General features: G+C 41.9%; 1 protein-coding gene across 1 annotated transcript in view; it reads left to right on the top strand.

Moving 5' to 3' along the window:
* DCP1A (decapping mRNA 1A) overlaps positions 1-17,947 on the top strand; it is a 1,118,752-nt gene that overhangs the window by 980,319 nt on the left and 120,486 nt on the right. Inside the window, exons 6-7 of the mRNA XM_044077482.1 lie at positions 14,369-15,130; positions 17,173-17,238. Of these exons, the coding sequence (XP_043933417.1) occupies positions 14,369-15,130; positions 17,173-17,238 (828 nt within the window). The remainder of the gene's footprint in view (positions 1-14,368; positions 15,131-17,172; positions 17,239-17,947) is intronic.

The raw sequence follows: 17,947 nt of genomic DNA, 5'->3' as shown, positions 1-17,947 counted from the left end.
TTCCTGGATGAGAAACCTTTTGTAATGAGATGTGCCACATAGAAGGATTTTCTGACTACCCTGGCAATGTGGTTATCAAAGGAGACGTTGCTGTCAACCTGTGTTCCCAGGTTTCTTATCACACCTTCGGTGTTTAGTGGACTGCCGCCTATGTGGTAGTGCATGGGCAACGAATTTTTCCCAAAGGGAATGACAGTGCACTTTTTGGCATTGAGCTTAAGGCCATGGTTTTGGCACCAGTCATTGGTGTCAGTGAGGCTTTTTTGTAGAATGTCTACATCAGTTGGAGAATCAGTAATGGCTCCCAGTTTGCAATCATCTGTGAACTTGGTTGGCCAGAGTCCCTTTGTGTTGGCTTGAACTTCAGAGAAGTAGATGCCAAACAGGAGAGGACCTAGGACCGATCCTTGTGGGACACAACTTGTAACTGGTCGGTAGTCAGGTCTGGACTCCACTACTTTCACAGTATGGCTTCTATCAGTGAGCCAGTTGGCAACCCATCTTATGACATAGGAGTTTATGCCTAGTTTAGTGAGTCTATCTATAATCCCTGAATGAGGGATGGTGTTGAAGACCTTGGCAAGATCTAGGTAGTCTGTGAGAGCTACCTTGCCCTCATCCACAGCTCTGGTGACAGACTCGAAGAAGTTTATCAGGTTTAGCAGGCATGATCTACCTTTCACAAACCCAAACTGTATGGGGTCCAGAGTTTTGAGATTCCTTATGTCCTTATAAGGTCCATGACGATGCGCTCCATAGCCTTGCATATCAGACTCATCAAACTAATGGGGCGGTAGTTCCTAGGGTCTGTAGTCACTCCCCCTTTGTGGAGTGGGATGACCGTAGCAGTGCACATTCGGTAGGAACAAAGCCTGAAATGAGGCTGTGATTGAACAGGGTACTCAGGTGTGGTGCCAGTTCACTTTGTAATTCATGTAGAACACAGCCAGGGATATTATCAGGTTCCATGGAAGCTGTATTCTTGGCTTTGGACAGTGCGTTTTTTACCTGTTTAGCTGTGATGATAGGGACTTGACATTCCTCAGGTATTGTGATAGGCCCTTTAGGGGATGAAAGGGAGGTAAAGTTCGCACTGAACCTGTCTGCCAATATGTTGGCAATATCATTTGGTTCTGTATATGTATTGCCATTGTGCTGTAACTCGGAGCAGATCTGAGTATTGCCATGTAGATTATTGACATAACTATAGAATGCCTTGTGGTTGTCTTTAGAATCTGCAGCAGTTTTGTTTTTGTAGCTAGCTTTAGAGGATTTGATGATGGATCTCAGTTTTTTTGCTGAGGCTAACAAGCGAGTTTTTCCAGTCTTGGGGGAATTCACCCTTTTCTACAACAGTTTTTTCCTTCTGTTGTAGAGTTTTGTTTATGGTGGGGGACCACCAGATTGGCTTCCTTTTTTTGGAGGAGAACGTCGGTTCTGTTTTGGTATGGCCCGTTCCATGCACTTGTGTATGTGCTCATACAGTGCATTAGTGTATGATTCAGCAGTCGTGCACCTATTTTCCATTTGCATGGGTGTAGTGAAGCTAGCCATCTCTGTTTTTAGAAGCCCAAAATTGGCTTTGGAGAAGTTTATGGTGGTTTCCTTTGGGGGGGGGGGGATGAGGGGGGGGCGTGTGGATATCCATAGAGATTCGCTTGTGGTCTGATCTGACCAGGGAGGAGTTGATTACTGGTGTAGAGTAATGGTCACCCATGTTAGTAATGACCATGTCAAGGATGTTTCAACCCGTGGTGGGGTTAAGAATGAGTTGGTCCATGGCATTGGAATTAATGAATTCCAGAAAACATTGAGCAAGTATGTTGGTACATGAGTAATTTTCCCAGTTAATGGAGTAGTAGTTAGTCTCCCAGTATAAAGGTATTGGGCTGTACTCTAATATTTTCCAGTGTGTTTAGGAATGTGTAAGTGGGAGTCTTGGGACATGGTGGGGGATCTATAGCAGGCTACAATCTGGATTGCAGTTTTATATCCAGTGTTAGTTGTACCTGAAGCATCTCTGATGGGTTATGTTGGGCTACTAGTCTGGAGGTGTGCATATCCTTTATGAATATGGAGACACCACCTCCTTTAGTGCTTCAGTCCAGGTTTAGGGGCCGAAAGGTGTGGTATGAATTATAGCCTTGTAATGCTGGGGTGCTGTCAGGAGCCTTGAGCCAGGTCTCTGTCACTGCACAGATGTCTATGTTCTCCGTTTTAAGGAGTGCTTCGAGCAGGTGCATTTTGAGATTTAGACTTCTAATGTTCAGTAGCATAACCCTTAGGTTTCGTTTGCTTGTAGCTGTTATGGTGGTAAGTTGGTCTTCATGACAGTGCCTAAAAAAGGGGCTATAGGGGTGGCAAGAGCCTTGGCCATTATCCGGAATCCCTGGGGTGACAGGTGCAGGCCATCTCTGATGAAGCATTGAGGTCTGTCGATCATGTCATCCCAGGCAGACAGATACTGGATCCCCTTAGAATGACACCAGAAACTTAGCCAGTTGTTGAAGTCGATCATTTTCTGCTTGTACTGTGGTATTATTCTGGGTGACTGTAGGATGCTACTCAGAGCTAGGGTCATACCTGCCTGGGCTACAAGATCTGAGAGCTCCTGTATGTTTCTCTTCATGTAGTCCAGGGAGGTACGTCTCGGGTCATTCACACCAACATGAACAATGACAGAGTCCTATTTGTACCTGTTGTGGAGTGACCTACGTGTGTGCGTTATGTGGCGGATCCTGGCACCCAGCAGGCAGCTGACTGTAACTTTCTCCTTATTCAACCTAGTGAAACATCAGTGTGCCTTACTATTGAGTCACATATGACTAGTGTATTGGGTAAGTTGTTTTGCCTTATGGGCTTTGGTTGAGTGGCACACTGTTTTTGAGCTGTGTGTCTCATGGTTTGTGCTGGGATGTGGTGGTTGTTTGCGTTTCTGCCTCAAAGGTCTCTGTTTGGGCAGATTTTTATTGAGAGCCTCCATGAAAGTAGGTGTGTGTTTTGTGTTACTATGTAAGGGTTGTGGTGGTGTAAGTTCTTGAGGGCTATGTGTTGAATGTGGTGTGGTGCAGGTGTTGGCCTTCTCTTGACTGGCTAATCCAGTCTTGGCTGGAGGCTTCCAATTTGGCTATATATGTGCATCTCTCATAAGTCATAGTGTTAGGAGGTAAGAGGAGAGGGTTGTCTGTATACATGAGGCAGTTGCTACATTGCCTTAGGATGCCAAGTTCACCAGGTTGTCAGGAGAAAGCACAGGGAACTCAACTTTAGACATGCCGGGATATGAGCTCAATATAAAGTACTGAAGCCTTTTACAGGAAAAATGTCACTCTAAGTGTCCGAGTCTGTACAGAGCACTGCCAAACACTTGAAGGGAAACTAATACGTAGACCCTGAAAATTTAAGGATGAAGTATTTAGGCAGATATTCTAAAGTTAGGAAGAAATGAAGGAGTACTTCTGAAAATAAAGATTTAGCTTGTCAAGAATGATGAAAAGAAGGGAGTCGCATGAATTGCTATTGCCTGGCTACTACTAAAGCTGGTTTCAGCACAGCTTCACTCTGTTGGGATACAATACTCCTTTGCTTCTTCTCTCACCAGAAGCAAACTATTAGCACCAATCCCAATAAGAGAAGCAGGCCACAGCTTGTTTGGTGATCCACAGTCTTGTTCCAGATGTTGCAAGGGTCTGCAGGCTTTGTAGCCTTTTTCTGGTAGATGCCTCGAATAGCAACCAGACCATTTGCATACGTTAAGCACAGGCACTCGGTCTCCAACCAGAAAGAGTCAGGAATCAATGCACTCTGCTCCTTTTCTCACTAGGATCAGAATATAAGCACAGATTCCAAGCTGTCACCTGTAAAGCAGTTATTAAGCTTTCTGGTGATCAGCAGTCTCCAGGACAAAATGTAACTGCACTCTTTCTCTCACCACTAGAAAACAGAAGCACTAATCCCAAGATGACTACTGAGAGGCAGAATGTGGGCTCTCCAGTAACTGGTGGTCTTGCAGTAGATGATTAAAGGTAAGATGAAAAAACTAAATGGTTTATCCTAAACACTGCAGAGTGCACTAGATGAGTTGTATGTGAAAGTAGTAACTTTTTACCTGTCTAAAAAGTTAGTGGAGAGCCACTATTTTTAAAACAGCAAGATAGATTGAAAGCGGGTGGTCACTTTTTTATTCCGGTACTATGGAATACAGTAGGATGGCCAATAAATTTAAATAGTTGAAGGGGAGTGATTTCACAAAATAATTTTGTGCTTACTCACACCAACCAGTAAAAGTAGAGAGGAAATGAAATGTATGGTAAAATTAATATAAGAGGTAGGCAACTAGAAAGACAGTGGTGTTTAAGACACAACAGTAACCGGGTGGGAAACATTTTATTTCTGTCTGACTCACAATAGACAGAGCTGTGGTGTCTTCAAGTTTTAATATGCAGTTAAAAGCAGAATACAAGTAAAACACAGTGTAAAGAAAACAAATCACAGTATACAAAATAGAAACAGGCAGTAAAGCAATACAGAGTGCAACAAAAAAAAAAACTTTCCCTCACAGCAAACTGCAGCACAGTCTGGGTGAGCCTTTCCTGTAAAGCTCTAAACTGCTTTATTTTACCCCTTAAATAAAAGGTTTATTTCCTAGCTCCACCCCTTCAGTTCACAGATGATTAACTTTAACTGACCTCTTTTAACTTATATGTGACTACTTAATTGACCTGTTCTAATTTCTGTCCGACTCGCAAGAGAGAGAGAGAGCTGTAGTGTCTTTTCAAGTTATAATATGCAGTTAAAAGCAGAATACAAGTAAAACACAGTGTGAAGAAAACAAATCACACTATGCAAAATAGAAAAGGGCAATAAAGCAATACAGAATACAACAAATAAAAAACAAGCCACCCTTTCCCTCACAGTAAACTGCAGCAGAGTCTGGGTGAGCCTTTCCAGTAAGTTCCTGATGACAGAGCCAGATTTAAGTGGAGTATTGCCTATATTACAAGCTAAGTATTTGGTCCAGCACTCCCTAGAGAACTTGAGTATCAGAATGGGATTTGATAACACTCCCCAGTTTTCAGTAGTCAGCAAGCTTGGTTAGCCATAAACCCTTGATGTAGACTTGTATGTTACAGAAATGGTTTACTATAACAGTCTTGAACCACACAATCTTGAAAACTAAAATCCTGAGACCGTATTATTGAAAGACCAAAATGCTGAAAAACACAGTGCTAAAAAACTCTCAAATGTCAACTCCCCACCACCACCAGTGCACTACAAGAAGTGAGCACTAACATGGGTCCTGAAGCAGACAAGTCAATGAGTTCTATATTGTGGTTCTCAGTGTTTCGGTCTTTCAATATTATGGTCTTGAGATTGATTTTCAAGATTGATAGCAAACCCACATAGATATATACCAAAGAGGAGCTTGACCCAAGACAGAGCTGCAAGGGCACCACTAGTGACATTTTTCTTCCTAGAGCAAATAACCCTCACCTTAACAGTATGGGTTCTGTCTGGTTTTACCAATTCAGCAAACTTTGTATGGGTTAATGTTGAGTTTGAGTTAGTCAGTAACACTGTCTCCCCATGCTAGGATTAACAGCCTTGCCAAGGTCTAGAAAAGCAGTGCGGACTATATTCCCCTTGTCCATGGTCTCAGTAACACGTTCAAAAAACTAATCCTGGTTGAGCTGACATGATTTGCCTTTTACAAATCCAGACTGTAGTGTATACAGGGATGTAAGATTAGCGATACTATAGCACTATGCTGTAGTTCACTGTAGGATGCAGAAAGTCTATGGAAAGCTAGCTACCTTGATCTGTGGACTGTATTTCTTGACCTTCAGACTTTAGAGACTGAGCCATATATGGTAGCGAGTCACTAACAAGTGTATCAATTTGTTTGCTGCTCATATTTGGGGTGATGGATGAATATGATATCCTTGTAGACATTTTGATGTCAGTTCAAACTCCTCTCTTTCAAGGCTTTTGCTTATGACACCTTGTAGAGATGGAGCACTTTGGAGGGCAGCTTGTTTGGCATCCAGGAAAATGTATTACTTCCCAGGTTCTGACCCTGCAGCAAATAGGGCATGGAAGAGTTGGTGGTAGATATGAACTCAGTAAAGCTGAGAAGAGTCCACAAGGTCCAGGGCTGATTCTTGTTGCTGTGTGCTTGCCAGAAATGTTTCTAGGATTTGAGTTTGGCCTGGCTTGAGATTATTCCAAACTGAGCACTGGGCTGTTTCCTTCTGTATTATGATGACCACCTCCACATTAAAGCAGAGCTGCTTTATTTATCTTTTCAGCCATTGGATCTCCCTAGAGTGAGCTCTGAGGTCTTGGAGATGGACAGAGGGCATGGCCAGGTGGAAAAGGTTCTTCATATGGGCTGGGAGATGACTTCTTTTTATTTGTCTAATCTCCAGGATTGTGTCTCCTGTCTGGGGGAATTTTGAGGCCAACAAGTAGCCAAAAAGGTGGTAGGTGGGGGTTAATTGCAGACATGATGCAAGTAGTACACTTGGGCCTGAACAGCTTTTTGTGTAAGCTTTTAATTGGAGGAGTGGAACCAATGGTGATGGAGCTGAAAAAAGTATCTTGGGCTGTTTATCACTCCTGGATTAGACCAGTAGAAGCAGCGAACTTTGTGACAGATGTATATCATCATAGGATGTTACTCCAGAGTTGAAGCAGTTCTACTTCTATTCCGAGTACTGGACAGGCTGCATACTGAGCACTTCCTGTAGTTCTGCGAGCCATACGAGGAGAATGGGACATCAGACTGTTGAAAGGAGTCTAGAAGAAAGTCACAAAAAGGATAATGTGGAAGGAAAAGGATTTGTTTTAACGGAGCTGAATGTCTTCTGACAAGACACCATAGTAGATGGGGACATCACATCGGTGTTTAACAGTATGTTGGTAAGATCAGAGGTAAGCATCTTCAACAGGAAGGATGGGAATGTGGGGGCTATGTACTCCATGGATACTTACAAGTGCTTAGCAGAAAGGACTGTGAATAATTCTGGAATAAATGAGGAAATGGAAGGATGAGGATGTAGAATATCTGATGCATTTGAAGATAGGTTAATTGTCTCCTGCTATCACACACACAAATATAATCCATTTATTTTATCATTCTAATCCATTTTAGTCTTGTCGTTTTTCCACTATCTCAGAGCGCACATCTACCGTTACACAGTGTCACAATCTTTTACATCTGCATCTTTTCAGACTGGGATTTAGCACATTCTCTAATTGAATTCCTTTTTAAGTTGCATATTGTGGCTTGGCCATGTCATGATCTGTCAGCATTGAGTATGAATCCCCCCCACACACACACACACACACACTTGGAGAAGCAGTGTTGTGGGTGGTTTTGGAGAGACTGTACCCCTTCAGAAATGCTTTGTTTTTGCTTGAATTATACATTTGCTGGTGTCAACTTAATTTTTGTGATCTTTTAGTGTGACTGATCTTAGACAGGTGGAATGTATTTTGAGGGACTTCATTGTCTGCTTGTTCTGCAAAATCTCTGCCCTCCTTAGGACTTTAACTTTAATGTACTGTCCTTTCTACCCTTTTGAACTAGTTGCTTCACAAATCTGATAGGTCTCTTATGAAGGATGCTGTCCTTGTTGGCAGTTATCTCTATGTATTAGATCTTAGCTTCAGGTTCTTTATAAACAAAGAGCTCTGTTTCATCTTTCATATTGACTGTCATCCTCATTTATTCTAGAAGGTGGTTTGAGCTGATGTTCTTCATATTTCACTGTTGCAGTCATCACATTTGGGTTATCCTGCTGGCAGGTTGCCCTCAGTCGGCCTGAATTCCAAAGTCATGGGTCCTGCGTCGGTTGCTGTCACCTCTTCCCTGACGTCAGGTTGTCAGGGGTATAAAAGATGCAGCCGAAGCCATTTTATTCAGTCTTTCTTGCCGTGCGGTGCCCGAAGCAGAAGCAGTACGCAAGTGCCAGTCGGCCGACTCCTAAGATTTTCGTGTTCGAGTTTCAGATCCGAAGTCTTCATTAAAAGCTAAGTACCCCATTGGGGAAACTTTTTTTCTTGCTTCAGACCGATGTCAGAAAAAGTTAATAATTGTATTTCTTGTGGGAGGCAAATACCTCATAAGGACTTTCATTCTTACTGTATTCCTTTCCTAGGCCCTGACCACGACGTTGCTAGTTGTCGGTTTTGTGCTAGATTTAACCAAAGCACTATTAAACGTCGGTACGATTTTGCATTAAGCTATTTTGGGCGAAGATTTAATTATACAATGTCGTCAGATAGCCATCCGACTACCGGAGTTCACAAAAAACACAAAGAAAAAGACAGGCAACCGAGGTCCAAAACCGACGATGAAGCTTCTCCTAAGCAAGTCGCTGGTTCTCAGTGAGGCGCTTTCGCAGCCCCTGGCGCCCACTACTTTAGAGTCGCAGGCCGCTACCGACTCCCACGTGGAGTCGGACAGGCCGCTGGAAACTCAAGGTATTAGATCCTCGGAGATTATTCCCTCAGATGGGTCCGGAGCCGCTGAGCAGGCATCGACTTCTGAGGGTGTATTCAGACCTAAACAATTATATATAAAACAGACTTAAAAGACAAAGACTAAAACACCTTTAAAGGCAAAGAAACAAGTTTACCAGCCACAAGGACAGGCCTCCATGCCCAAATAACAGAGGTTCAAAATGGCCGAAGACTTTATTACCTTGATCAGGGGTTCCCATCCCCCTCTTGATAAGAGGCCTAGGCAAAAGAGAGATTATGAATCTTCAGATTAGGTTTCCATTTCTTCTGATTCCTCTTCTGATCAGGAATATTCTCTTCCCCCCCCTATGAGGATTCTGATGCTGAAGAATCAGTTCCTTCAGCTTCTCCTCCAGAGGACTACTCTTTTGGGGAAACCTTGCATACTGTGAGGGAGCACTTCCACTGGGAGAGCCAAGATTTTTCAGAATCTACGAAAAGGCTCTGAGAATTCCTTTTACTACCTCAACACAGGCCTCTAGCTATTCCACCTGTGTTGGACATTGTAGATGATGTGTTCTTGGAGTCCAGTCTGACCCCTGAGTCTTTACCTCCAGCTCCTGTTAAGCCGGACAGATACTACAGGGTCCCTGACTCTCATAAATTCCTTTTCAAAACCCCTACTGCAGACCCAGAAACTATTTCTCAGGGTCCCAAAGGGGTCAAGGCTTCTACTGCAAAAACCCTACCCCCTCTGACAGGTCCCAAAGGGGTCAAGGCTTCTACTGCAAAAACCCTACCCCCTCTGACAGGGATTCTAGGGCACTGGATAGATGAGGAAAAAAGATTTACACATCTGCTACTTTGGCTATAAGGGCCTTAAATCGCCAATTTCATATGCTCAAATATCAGCAATATATCATGACACTGCTTAAACAGAAAATAATGGCAAATTCTGACTGCAGAAAACAAAGAAATGCAAGATTTATTGCATGCAGCTGAACAAGTTGGAAAGCATACTTTGCAATGTGGATTTGATTCTCTGGAGGCCTCCTGCAGGGCCACTGTTACGGGTTCTGCCTGACCATGTTAAAGCAAAATTATTAGATGCTCCTTTACAACATGATACCTTGTTTGGTGTTAAGGCAGAAGAGGTGTTAAAGAAAATGGAGGATAAAGCTAAATCTATGCAAACGGTCAAGGATTTTTTTACAGATACAGCCACCTAGATTTAGCAGACACTGGTCTACAAAGAATTGGTCCTTTCCAGTCTCAGATAGACCTCAAAGGGGCAGATCCAGATGCCCTAGAGGCAGATCACAGTCACAAGGATCCTGCAGGCCTAAGCAGTGGAGTGCTTCTACCTCCAAAGGTGGAGAAGGCGAAGCACAATCATACAGGAAACAGTCCCATTGACTTCCCCCTGCCTGCACCAAGCACTTATCTTCTGGCAGCACCCTTAGGGGGAAAACTAGCACTTTTTTCTCAAAATTGGCCATTATAACCCAGGACAAATGGGTTCTAGACATAGTGTCACAAGGCTACAAGTTTCATTTCCATACCCTGCCAAGGGCAAATGGTTGGCCAGCCCTGCCAAAAAATCAATGGGCAGAGGCTCAAAAACAAGTTGCAGCTCTCATGGACATGAGGGCTATTCAACAAGTGCCACAGCAAGAGCAGCGGGGACAAGGATTTTACTCAAGACTGTTCTTGGTACCCAGAAAGGACAAAGCATGGAGACCAATACTGGACCTATCTATTCTAAACACTTTTCTGGATATACCAAAATTCAAGATGTTGACCTTACAACAGCTTCCGCCCATGCTGGGCAGCAAAGCTTGGCTCGCTACTTTAGACCTAAAAGAGGCATACCTGCATGTCCCAATCAGACAATCATGCAGAAGATACCTCAGATTCAAGGCTGGCTCAAAGCATTACCAATTTCCTGCACTGCCCTTTGGCTTATCTCCTGTGCCCACGGTCTTCACAAAGTGCCTGGCACCAGTAATTGCTTACTGCAGACAAAGAGGAATACAAATATATCCCTACTTGGACGACTGCCTCATACAAGCAGAGAACAAGGACATTCTACTACAGCATCTGACGTTTGTGATAAGACTTTTAGCATGCCTAGGGTACACAGTCAACAAAAAGAAATCAAAACTAGTACCCTCTCAAGAGATAATATTCCTGGGTGCAAGCATAAATACAACTGCCCCAGAGGGCTTATCTCACTCCAGACAAACAGACAACTGACTACCTATTTCAAGGAAATGGCAACAAAGGCCCAGTTATCTGCAAGAAAAATTCTGCAGGCTTTGGGCTTCATGGCATCCTGCATCTTACTAATTTCATATGCAAGACTGCATATGGGGAAAATTCAATGGTACCTAAAAAGTGTCTGGACACATTGCCACAGTCTGGAAACAATGATTACTCTAATTCCCTGCCTGCAACAGGAATTTCGATGGTGGACAAAGGCTTGTCACCAAAACAAGGGACAGCCATTCTCACCACCCCCAGCCAGGCAGAGCCTAACGACAGATGCTTCAGATTGTGCCTTGGGGGGCACACATGGCAGCATGAGGCATTCAGGGCACCTGGTCTTCAAACCAAAAGCATCTACATATCAATCAAAAAGAGATGTTAGCTGTTCAAAATGCCCTGACAGCCTTCAAGGACCTACTTCATCCGGGACAACTACTGATAAAGACAGACAACACCACGGTCATGTGGTACATAAAAAAGCAGGGGGGCACTCATTCTTATCCCCTGTGCAGACAAGCCATGGCTTTATGGGACACAGCATTGACTTACCAAGTTCATCTGCAGGCACAATTCCTGCCAGGAAAGGACAATACTCTGGCAGACTAACTAAGCAGAAACCTCATGGAGCCCCACGATTAGCACCTGGATCCACAAGTCGTCAGCATGATAACAAAGAAATGGGGGGCGCCCGGACATGGATCTATTTGCCTCCCCTCAAAGCAATCAACTAAAAAGATTCTGCACAAGGACTTATCACAGACAAGCTTGGAAAGTGGACGCCTTATCTTTCAACTGGACAAACCTATCAGTATATGCCTTTCCTCCACTGCCTCTCCTCCCCAAGGTACTCCTAAAGGTCAGGCAGGAGAAACCAAAAATGTTTCTGATTGCCCCAGACTGGCCACACCATTACTGGTATCCGATCTTAAGGAACTTGTCCCAATGCCCAGCCTGGACCTTATCTCAAATGCCTCATCTACTGTCCCAGCAAAACAATCAGATTCTGCACAGCCAACTCAGGACCTTAAACCTGGCAGCATGGCGCATAATGTAGCAATACAAACCACACCTCTCAGTAAAGCTGTGATGGATGTCATTTTAGAAGCCAGAAGGCCTAGTACTAGAAAATCCTATGCTGGGAAATGGAAAAGATTTTGCGCTTGGAACCAAGCTCAAGGAACAGATACAGCTGTTCCAAATATTCCTCAGATTTTACAATACTTAACTGAGATGCTGGACAAAGGCCTATCTTTTTCATCAGTTAAAATCCATGCCACTGCCATTTCGGCTCATTACAATACAGAGCCACCACTCTTTTCTCATCCTTTATTAAGACAGTACCTCAGAGGAGCCAAAAACTTAAGGCCTCCATGGAGAACGCCAATACCTACATGGGACCTCAATTATGTCTTGGAAAAACTCACCTTACCTCCTTTTGAGCCAGCTGCTACTGCGGATATAAAGTTCTTATCTTGGAAATCAGCTCTGCTCCTAGCAATAACTTTTGCAAGACAAGTTTCAGAGCTACAGGCTCTCATGGCTGTGGAACCCTTTTTCATTTTTTTATCTAGACAGGGTCTATCTGAGAGCAAACCCTACATTTATGCCTAAGGTGGTATCCAGTGTAGCCCTTAACCAAACAATTCATTTGCCAACTTTTTATCCAAATCCACAGAACAAGGGGGAAAAAAAATTCTGCAATCTTTGGATGTACACAAACAACTTAGATTCTACTTGGAGAAAACTAAAGTTTTCAGAAAGACAGAACAATTACTAGTGGCATATGCCACAGCATCACAAGGAAAGGCTATCTCCAAGCAGACTATTTCAAAATGGATAGGTCACTGCATTCGATTCTGCTACTCACAGCATGGCAAACCAATGTCTAAGGGCATTAGGCCACATTCAACCAGAGCTGTAGCCACTTCTGCAGCCTTTCTCAGGGGAGTACCAACCAAACACATTTTAGAGGCTGCTACTTGGAGTTCAGTGCATACCTTTACAAAACATTACAATCTGCCTCTTTACTCTAAACCCAGGGCAGGCTTTGCCACTGCAGTTCTGCAGGGCCTCATAGCTGCTCCTAATGCTGTTTAGCTCCAGCCCTCCAACCATAGCTTTGGGACTCAACCCAAGTGTAATGACTGCAACAGTGAAACACGAAGAACATAGTACAGTTGTGTACACTTACCATAAATATAGATGTTAGAGTGTATTCACTGTTGCAGTCCAGGCTACCCCCCCCCCCCCGCCATCCCCCTTATTTTTGCTGGAACTTATCGGGTGGTGTATTTGCTTATAGATGAAGGTAAAGCTTATTTTGGTGCATGTACGTTTTATTTACATAATTTTAGCCTACCCTTTTGGGGGCACCTGACATCTGGGGCAAGAAACTGGTTAAAATGACGTCGGCTGCATCTTTTATACCCCTGATGACCTGACGTCAGGGAAGAGGTGACAGCAACCGACGCAGGACCCAAGACTTTGGAATTCAGGCCGACTGAGGGCAACCTGCCAGCAGGATAACCCAAATGTAATGACTGCCAACAGTGAATACACTCTAACATCTACATTTATGGTAAGTGTACACAACTGTACTTTACTCATCCATTCCATTTTTTTCAGTATTGAAAAGAGAAAGGAACACATCCTCAGTACCATAGAAACAAATAATTGGTTTGTTTTTTTCCACTTGGGCGGGGGGGGTGACCATCAGCATAGGAAGGTAAATTAGCATTTCTAAAGTATTCTCTGCAGAGATGATGTGCAGTTACCAGATTCTGTCCCTTTTTATTGTCAAAGCCAAATGCATTGTGTTGCTATTAAAAGGTCATAGGTTCTTAACAAGTATAGTGACATCATCCATAGTGGAGAGGTGGTAGTGGCTGCCTGTATTGCATGTTCTAGAATGCATCAAAAGTGGACATCTGTGCTGTGCTCATGTGATAGTCATTACTTTTATTTACCAGTCAGTGTAAACTGAATCTATGCTTCAGGAGTAAAATACTTTTGGAGGGCTATTCTTCCAAGCATTTCGTTCAGAGGTCTCCCTTTTTGGGCTCCTATGTGCTTAGCGGTATTTTAATTATTGCTTGGGATTTTGTACCCTAGTTTCATTCCCTTGCTGAGGTACCTTCAAAGATAGATACAACAGGTTGGTGAGTGTTCTGTGTTTTGGTTTTTCAAGAGCACCATTGTCAGTTGGGTGCATTGTTCCTTCACTCAGTCCCTCTTACTTGGGATGTTCCAACTTCTGTGTCATGTCAGCAGGATCTGTGTAAGTAAATCTCATTTGTAACTTTAGTATTGTTTTTGTAGAAATGCGATGCCCTTTCATTTGTGGAAATCAACAGTTGAGATCCTAGGGATGTTGCACAACTATTGCCCTTGTATATTCTGTGTGTGAGCCAGGAGACATGTAAAGATGGCTTTAGAATTTAAGAACAGCCCTGTGAGACATCACAGAGATGACTTCAAGTTTTCCATTCTGCATAAGAATACCTGACCATGTTGGATTTCTGTAATTGCATGCGTTTGTTTCTGATTTGGTTTCATGTTGGTTGAACAAGGTTTATTCATTAATTCATTTGTTGTATGTATTTATTCATTCATTCATTCATTTATTTATATACAGCAGGTAAATTCGGGACCTAAGCACTTGACCGTGGAAGAGCTGTTTGGAGCCTCCTTGAATAAGAATCATAGGAGTCCAGTGGCATATTCTAAACTGGAAGTCACAGAAAAAGTACACCAAGACTGTTTTAGAGACCATAGCAATCAAGTCACACCTTTCACATATGAGCAATCTTCGGCTGTTCATGAGTCAGTAGGAAAATGTGATAGTCCAAGAAACATTCCTAGCAGTAGTTTGGACCAGCATGAAAGTTTAACACAGATATTAATTCCTCAAGCATCAGTTGCGCAGTCTGATTTGAAAACTTCTCCGAACTACATGTGTTCAAGCCCCACTTTTAGTGCTGCATCATCCTGTGAACTTCATCATACACCAGTGTTTGCCAGTACAAGCACTGCTACTAATGCTGGCATGATTACAGTGCAGCAAGTGACTAAGCGGATGTCTCCTCTTACAAGTCAGCCTGCTGAAGTGCAGACTTGTTGTGCACCGATTCCAGTCAGTGGAAGTAGCCAATTCTTCACACCCCTTACTGTTAGTAGCACAAGAATTCACTCTGTTACAAGCCTTCCTGACCAGGATTTTCTTCAAAAAATAAAATTAACACAGCAACAGGGGCAACTGCAACAAAATCCATTCAACAAATTGTCAATAGCACCTACCTTCCCATCAACTGTCAACCACCTTATTACACCAGAAAGCTTCAGAGAATCATACCCTAAACCTGTGACTTTGAATAGTATCCCATCTGCAGTAACTCAGGTATGTACCATTGCAATGTTTTTTGTGATATTGCCAAATGTTCTTACTGAGGAGTTCTCCAGTGTGCCCCAGCTATAGCTGTCAATATATTTTAGAAACTACATGTGTACTGTACTTTTCCAGAAGCAGGCTTTAATCCTTACTTTACTGTTCAAAATTTTGTATAGGTTATGTATATAAATATACACACACAGATACGCACACACATATAAAAAGCATTTTACACACATGCATACACACACATATGTATATATATATATATATATATATATATATATGTGTGTGTGTGTGTGTGTGTGTATGTATATATATATATATATCAAAAATGGGTATATTTCGGTAGATTGAATTTACACTTAAACAAATTGCAGATTTTATAGATATAGATAGATATATATATATATATATATATATATACATATATATATATATATATATATATATATATATATATATATATATATATAAAATGGATGTACTTCGGTAGACTGAATTTACACTTAACCAAATTGCAGATTCCAGAGACGAGAACACTGAAATTTCAATAAACCGAACCCCCGAACATCAGATTTTATATATATATATATTTATATTTACAGGGAATGGAAACACTTGGCCAGTATGGGGAAATTTGCCCTTTTGCCCACTGTCGTGCAATCCCAGAGTTGGTATATTTAGATAGGAGGGTGGGGTGGGGGAGTGTAGTCCTCCCCCCAACCTGGGAGGGTTTGACATACTTTGGTGTGTTATTTTGTTAAATGTTGGCCTAGTGTTGTCTTTTCCTGTAAAAAAAAAAAAAAAAGAAAAAAAACCTTCAGTAATGCAGTTTCTGTGTTGTCATCTTGATAATCTGCAGTTCAGGTAAATGTAAATTCGGTGTACCGAAGTAGACCTGCGTGTTTGTGTGTGTAATATATATATATATATATATATATATATATATATATATATATATATATAAAACACACCCACAATGTTAACGTAGTACAGGAGAAATGTAGTTTTGAAGCCTTAAGGAAGAACAAATCAACAAAAATGGGAAAACTAGTTGTACAGGAACAACTGCTCTTGATAAAGGCATGTGAATTACTAAAACAGACCATTGTTAGAGCAACTTATGTAAGATCAGTGTCAAACATTACTTTGCCGCCTTTTCTAAAAATAAGAAAACAGGTTTCAAACTGGAATTGCTTATTTGAACAGCTTATTAGTTTAAAGCAACAGATGAGCACTTTCATCCTTGTCAGAGCTTTTTTTAGAAGTGAGTATGAATTGCTTTTCGTATGTACTGTTTACTGCTCTAATTTTTTTTTTAAATAAATGTATAAACATTTGTTTTCCCTTTGTTCATTTTTCATGGAAGGAATTCTTTGCACCTGTGAAGTTTAGCCTCCTCTTTCTACTATCTAGGTCTTTAACAAGGCTGATGATGAAGCATCTCTGTCCTCAGTTTGGAAAAACACTGTGGGTCCTTGTATGTCTTGGTAGTTGCAGTGTCTGTTACGGAGGAAGGGATATTAGATGGCCTTTCCTCTCCGATTTAATTTCTTATTTTCCCTTGTGTATGGTGAAGTGATGTGCAGTGAATATGAACATGCTGCCTATTGTACATCTGCAGAACAATGTTCTGTTGAGGTATGTTTCATTGCTGATATCCCTAACTGTAGTAGGGTCAATAAGATATCAGAAGTAGCCCCTAAATAAAGCACTTCTGTTCCCAAAATAGTTGTGTGCTTCTGTTATCTTTGTCTTTGCTTAGACCGTTGAAGCTCCCTGGTATGTTCCTTAACCCAAACAGCTAGCATTATAGTCACCTTCCCTGTGTGTGCAAGTATATGCCCCCTGGTTAAGATATGTTCATAAGAAGCAACTCTGTTTATCCGCTTATCTAAATTGTGTGGGTAAAGCCACTGTTGTAGTGAATATGTACTAGGAAACAGATTACAATCTTTCTGTTTTGATGCATTGAAAATAAACTGGAGTGTAGTACACACATTGGTTGATTACATCTGTTCATGTTTTTGATTTTTTTTTTATTGCAGAGTCTACAGTTAAATAAGGAAGTAGAAGTCCTCCCTAACTGTAAGAGTATAAGAAAAAAATTGCCAGTAAGTACTTACTTAATGTACTAAAATTTAAATAAGTTCTTACAAATTTCCATATTTTGAAATCTAGCATATCTAGGAAAAATGTTGTGCTGCACAGCAAACTGTGACTACCTGCCCGAGCCCTCTTGAGTTATAATTTTTCCTGATGTACTTTTTGGGTGTTGTATAACAACACTAAGAGTAAGACCACCTGTTTGGTACCAGCAGTCAGTTTGCTAAGAGGAACAGGCAGCTGTTAGTTATTAGCTGATGAGCCATACCACATTGCTTCCATGTATAACTGGATAGTAATCCAGTCCTTTTTTGGGGGTGGGGGGTGAATTCCTCATCTTTCAGCTGCTGTTTGCTGGAATGTCACTAAGTAGTGCTTGTGCAACCAGGAATTTTTTCTCTCCATCTCATACACACAGCCAAGATTCACATTGCCCATCATGTGCAGTTGCTCTGCCCTAAGCTTCTCCACAAAAAAAAAAAAAAAAAAAAAAAAAATTCCATTGACTGACTGCTTACTGTGTCCTTCACTTGTAGTTTAACCAATCAGTTGTAAAGGTCTGGATCTCTGGTTACTTACGGGGCAAATGGTAGTTCAGCCTCTGTGACCGTGAATCATCCAGTGAAATCCCATTTGATAACTTGAATGCATGAATCGTTCAGTATGATTACCTAGCAAGTCCATTTCAGAGTGGTCATTATGTGCTTGGAAGACATT

Source organism: Protopterus annectens, chromosome 7.part0, assembly GCF_019279795.1.
Source record: "Protopterus annectens isolate FY-2018-M chromosome 7.part0, PAN1.0, whole genome shotgun sequence".
In the NCBI taxonomy this organism is placed as follows: domain Eukaryota; kingdom Metazoa; phylum Chordata; order Ceratodontiformes; family Protopteridae; genus Protopterus; species Protopterus annectens.
This window is presented reverse-complemented; position numbering and strand designations above follow the sequence as displayed.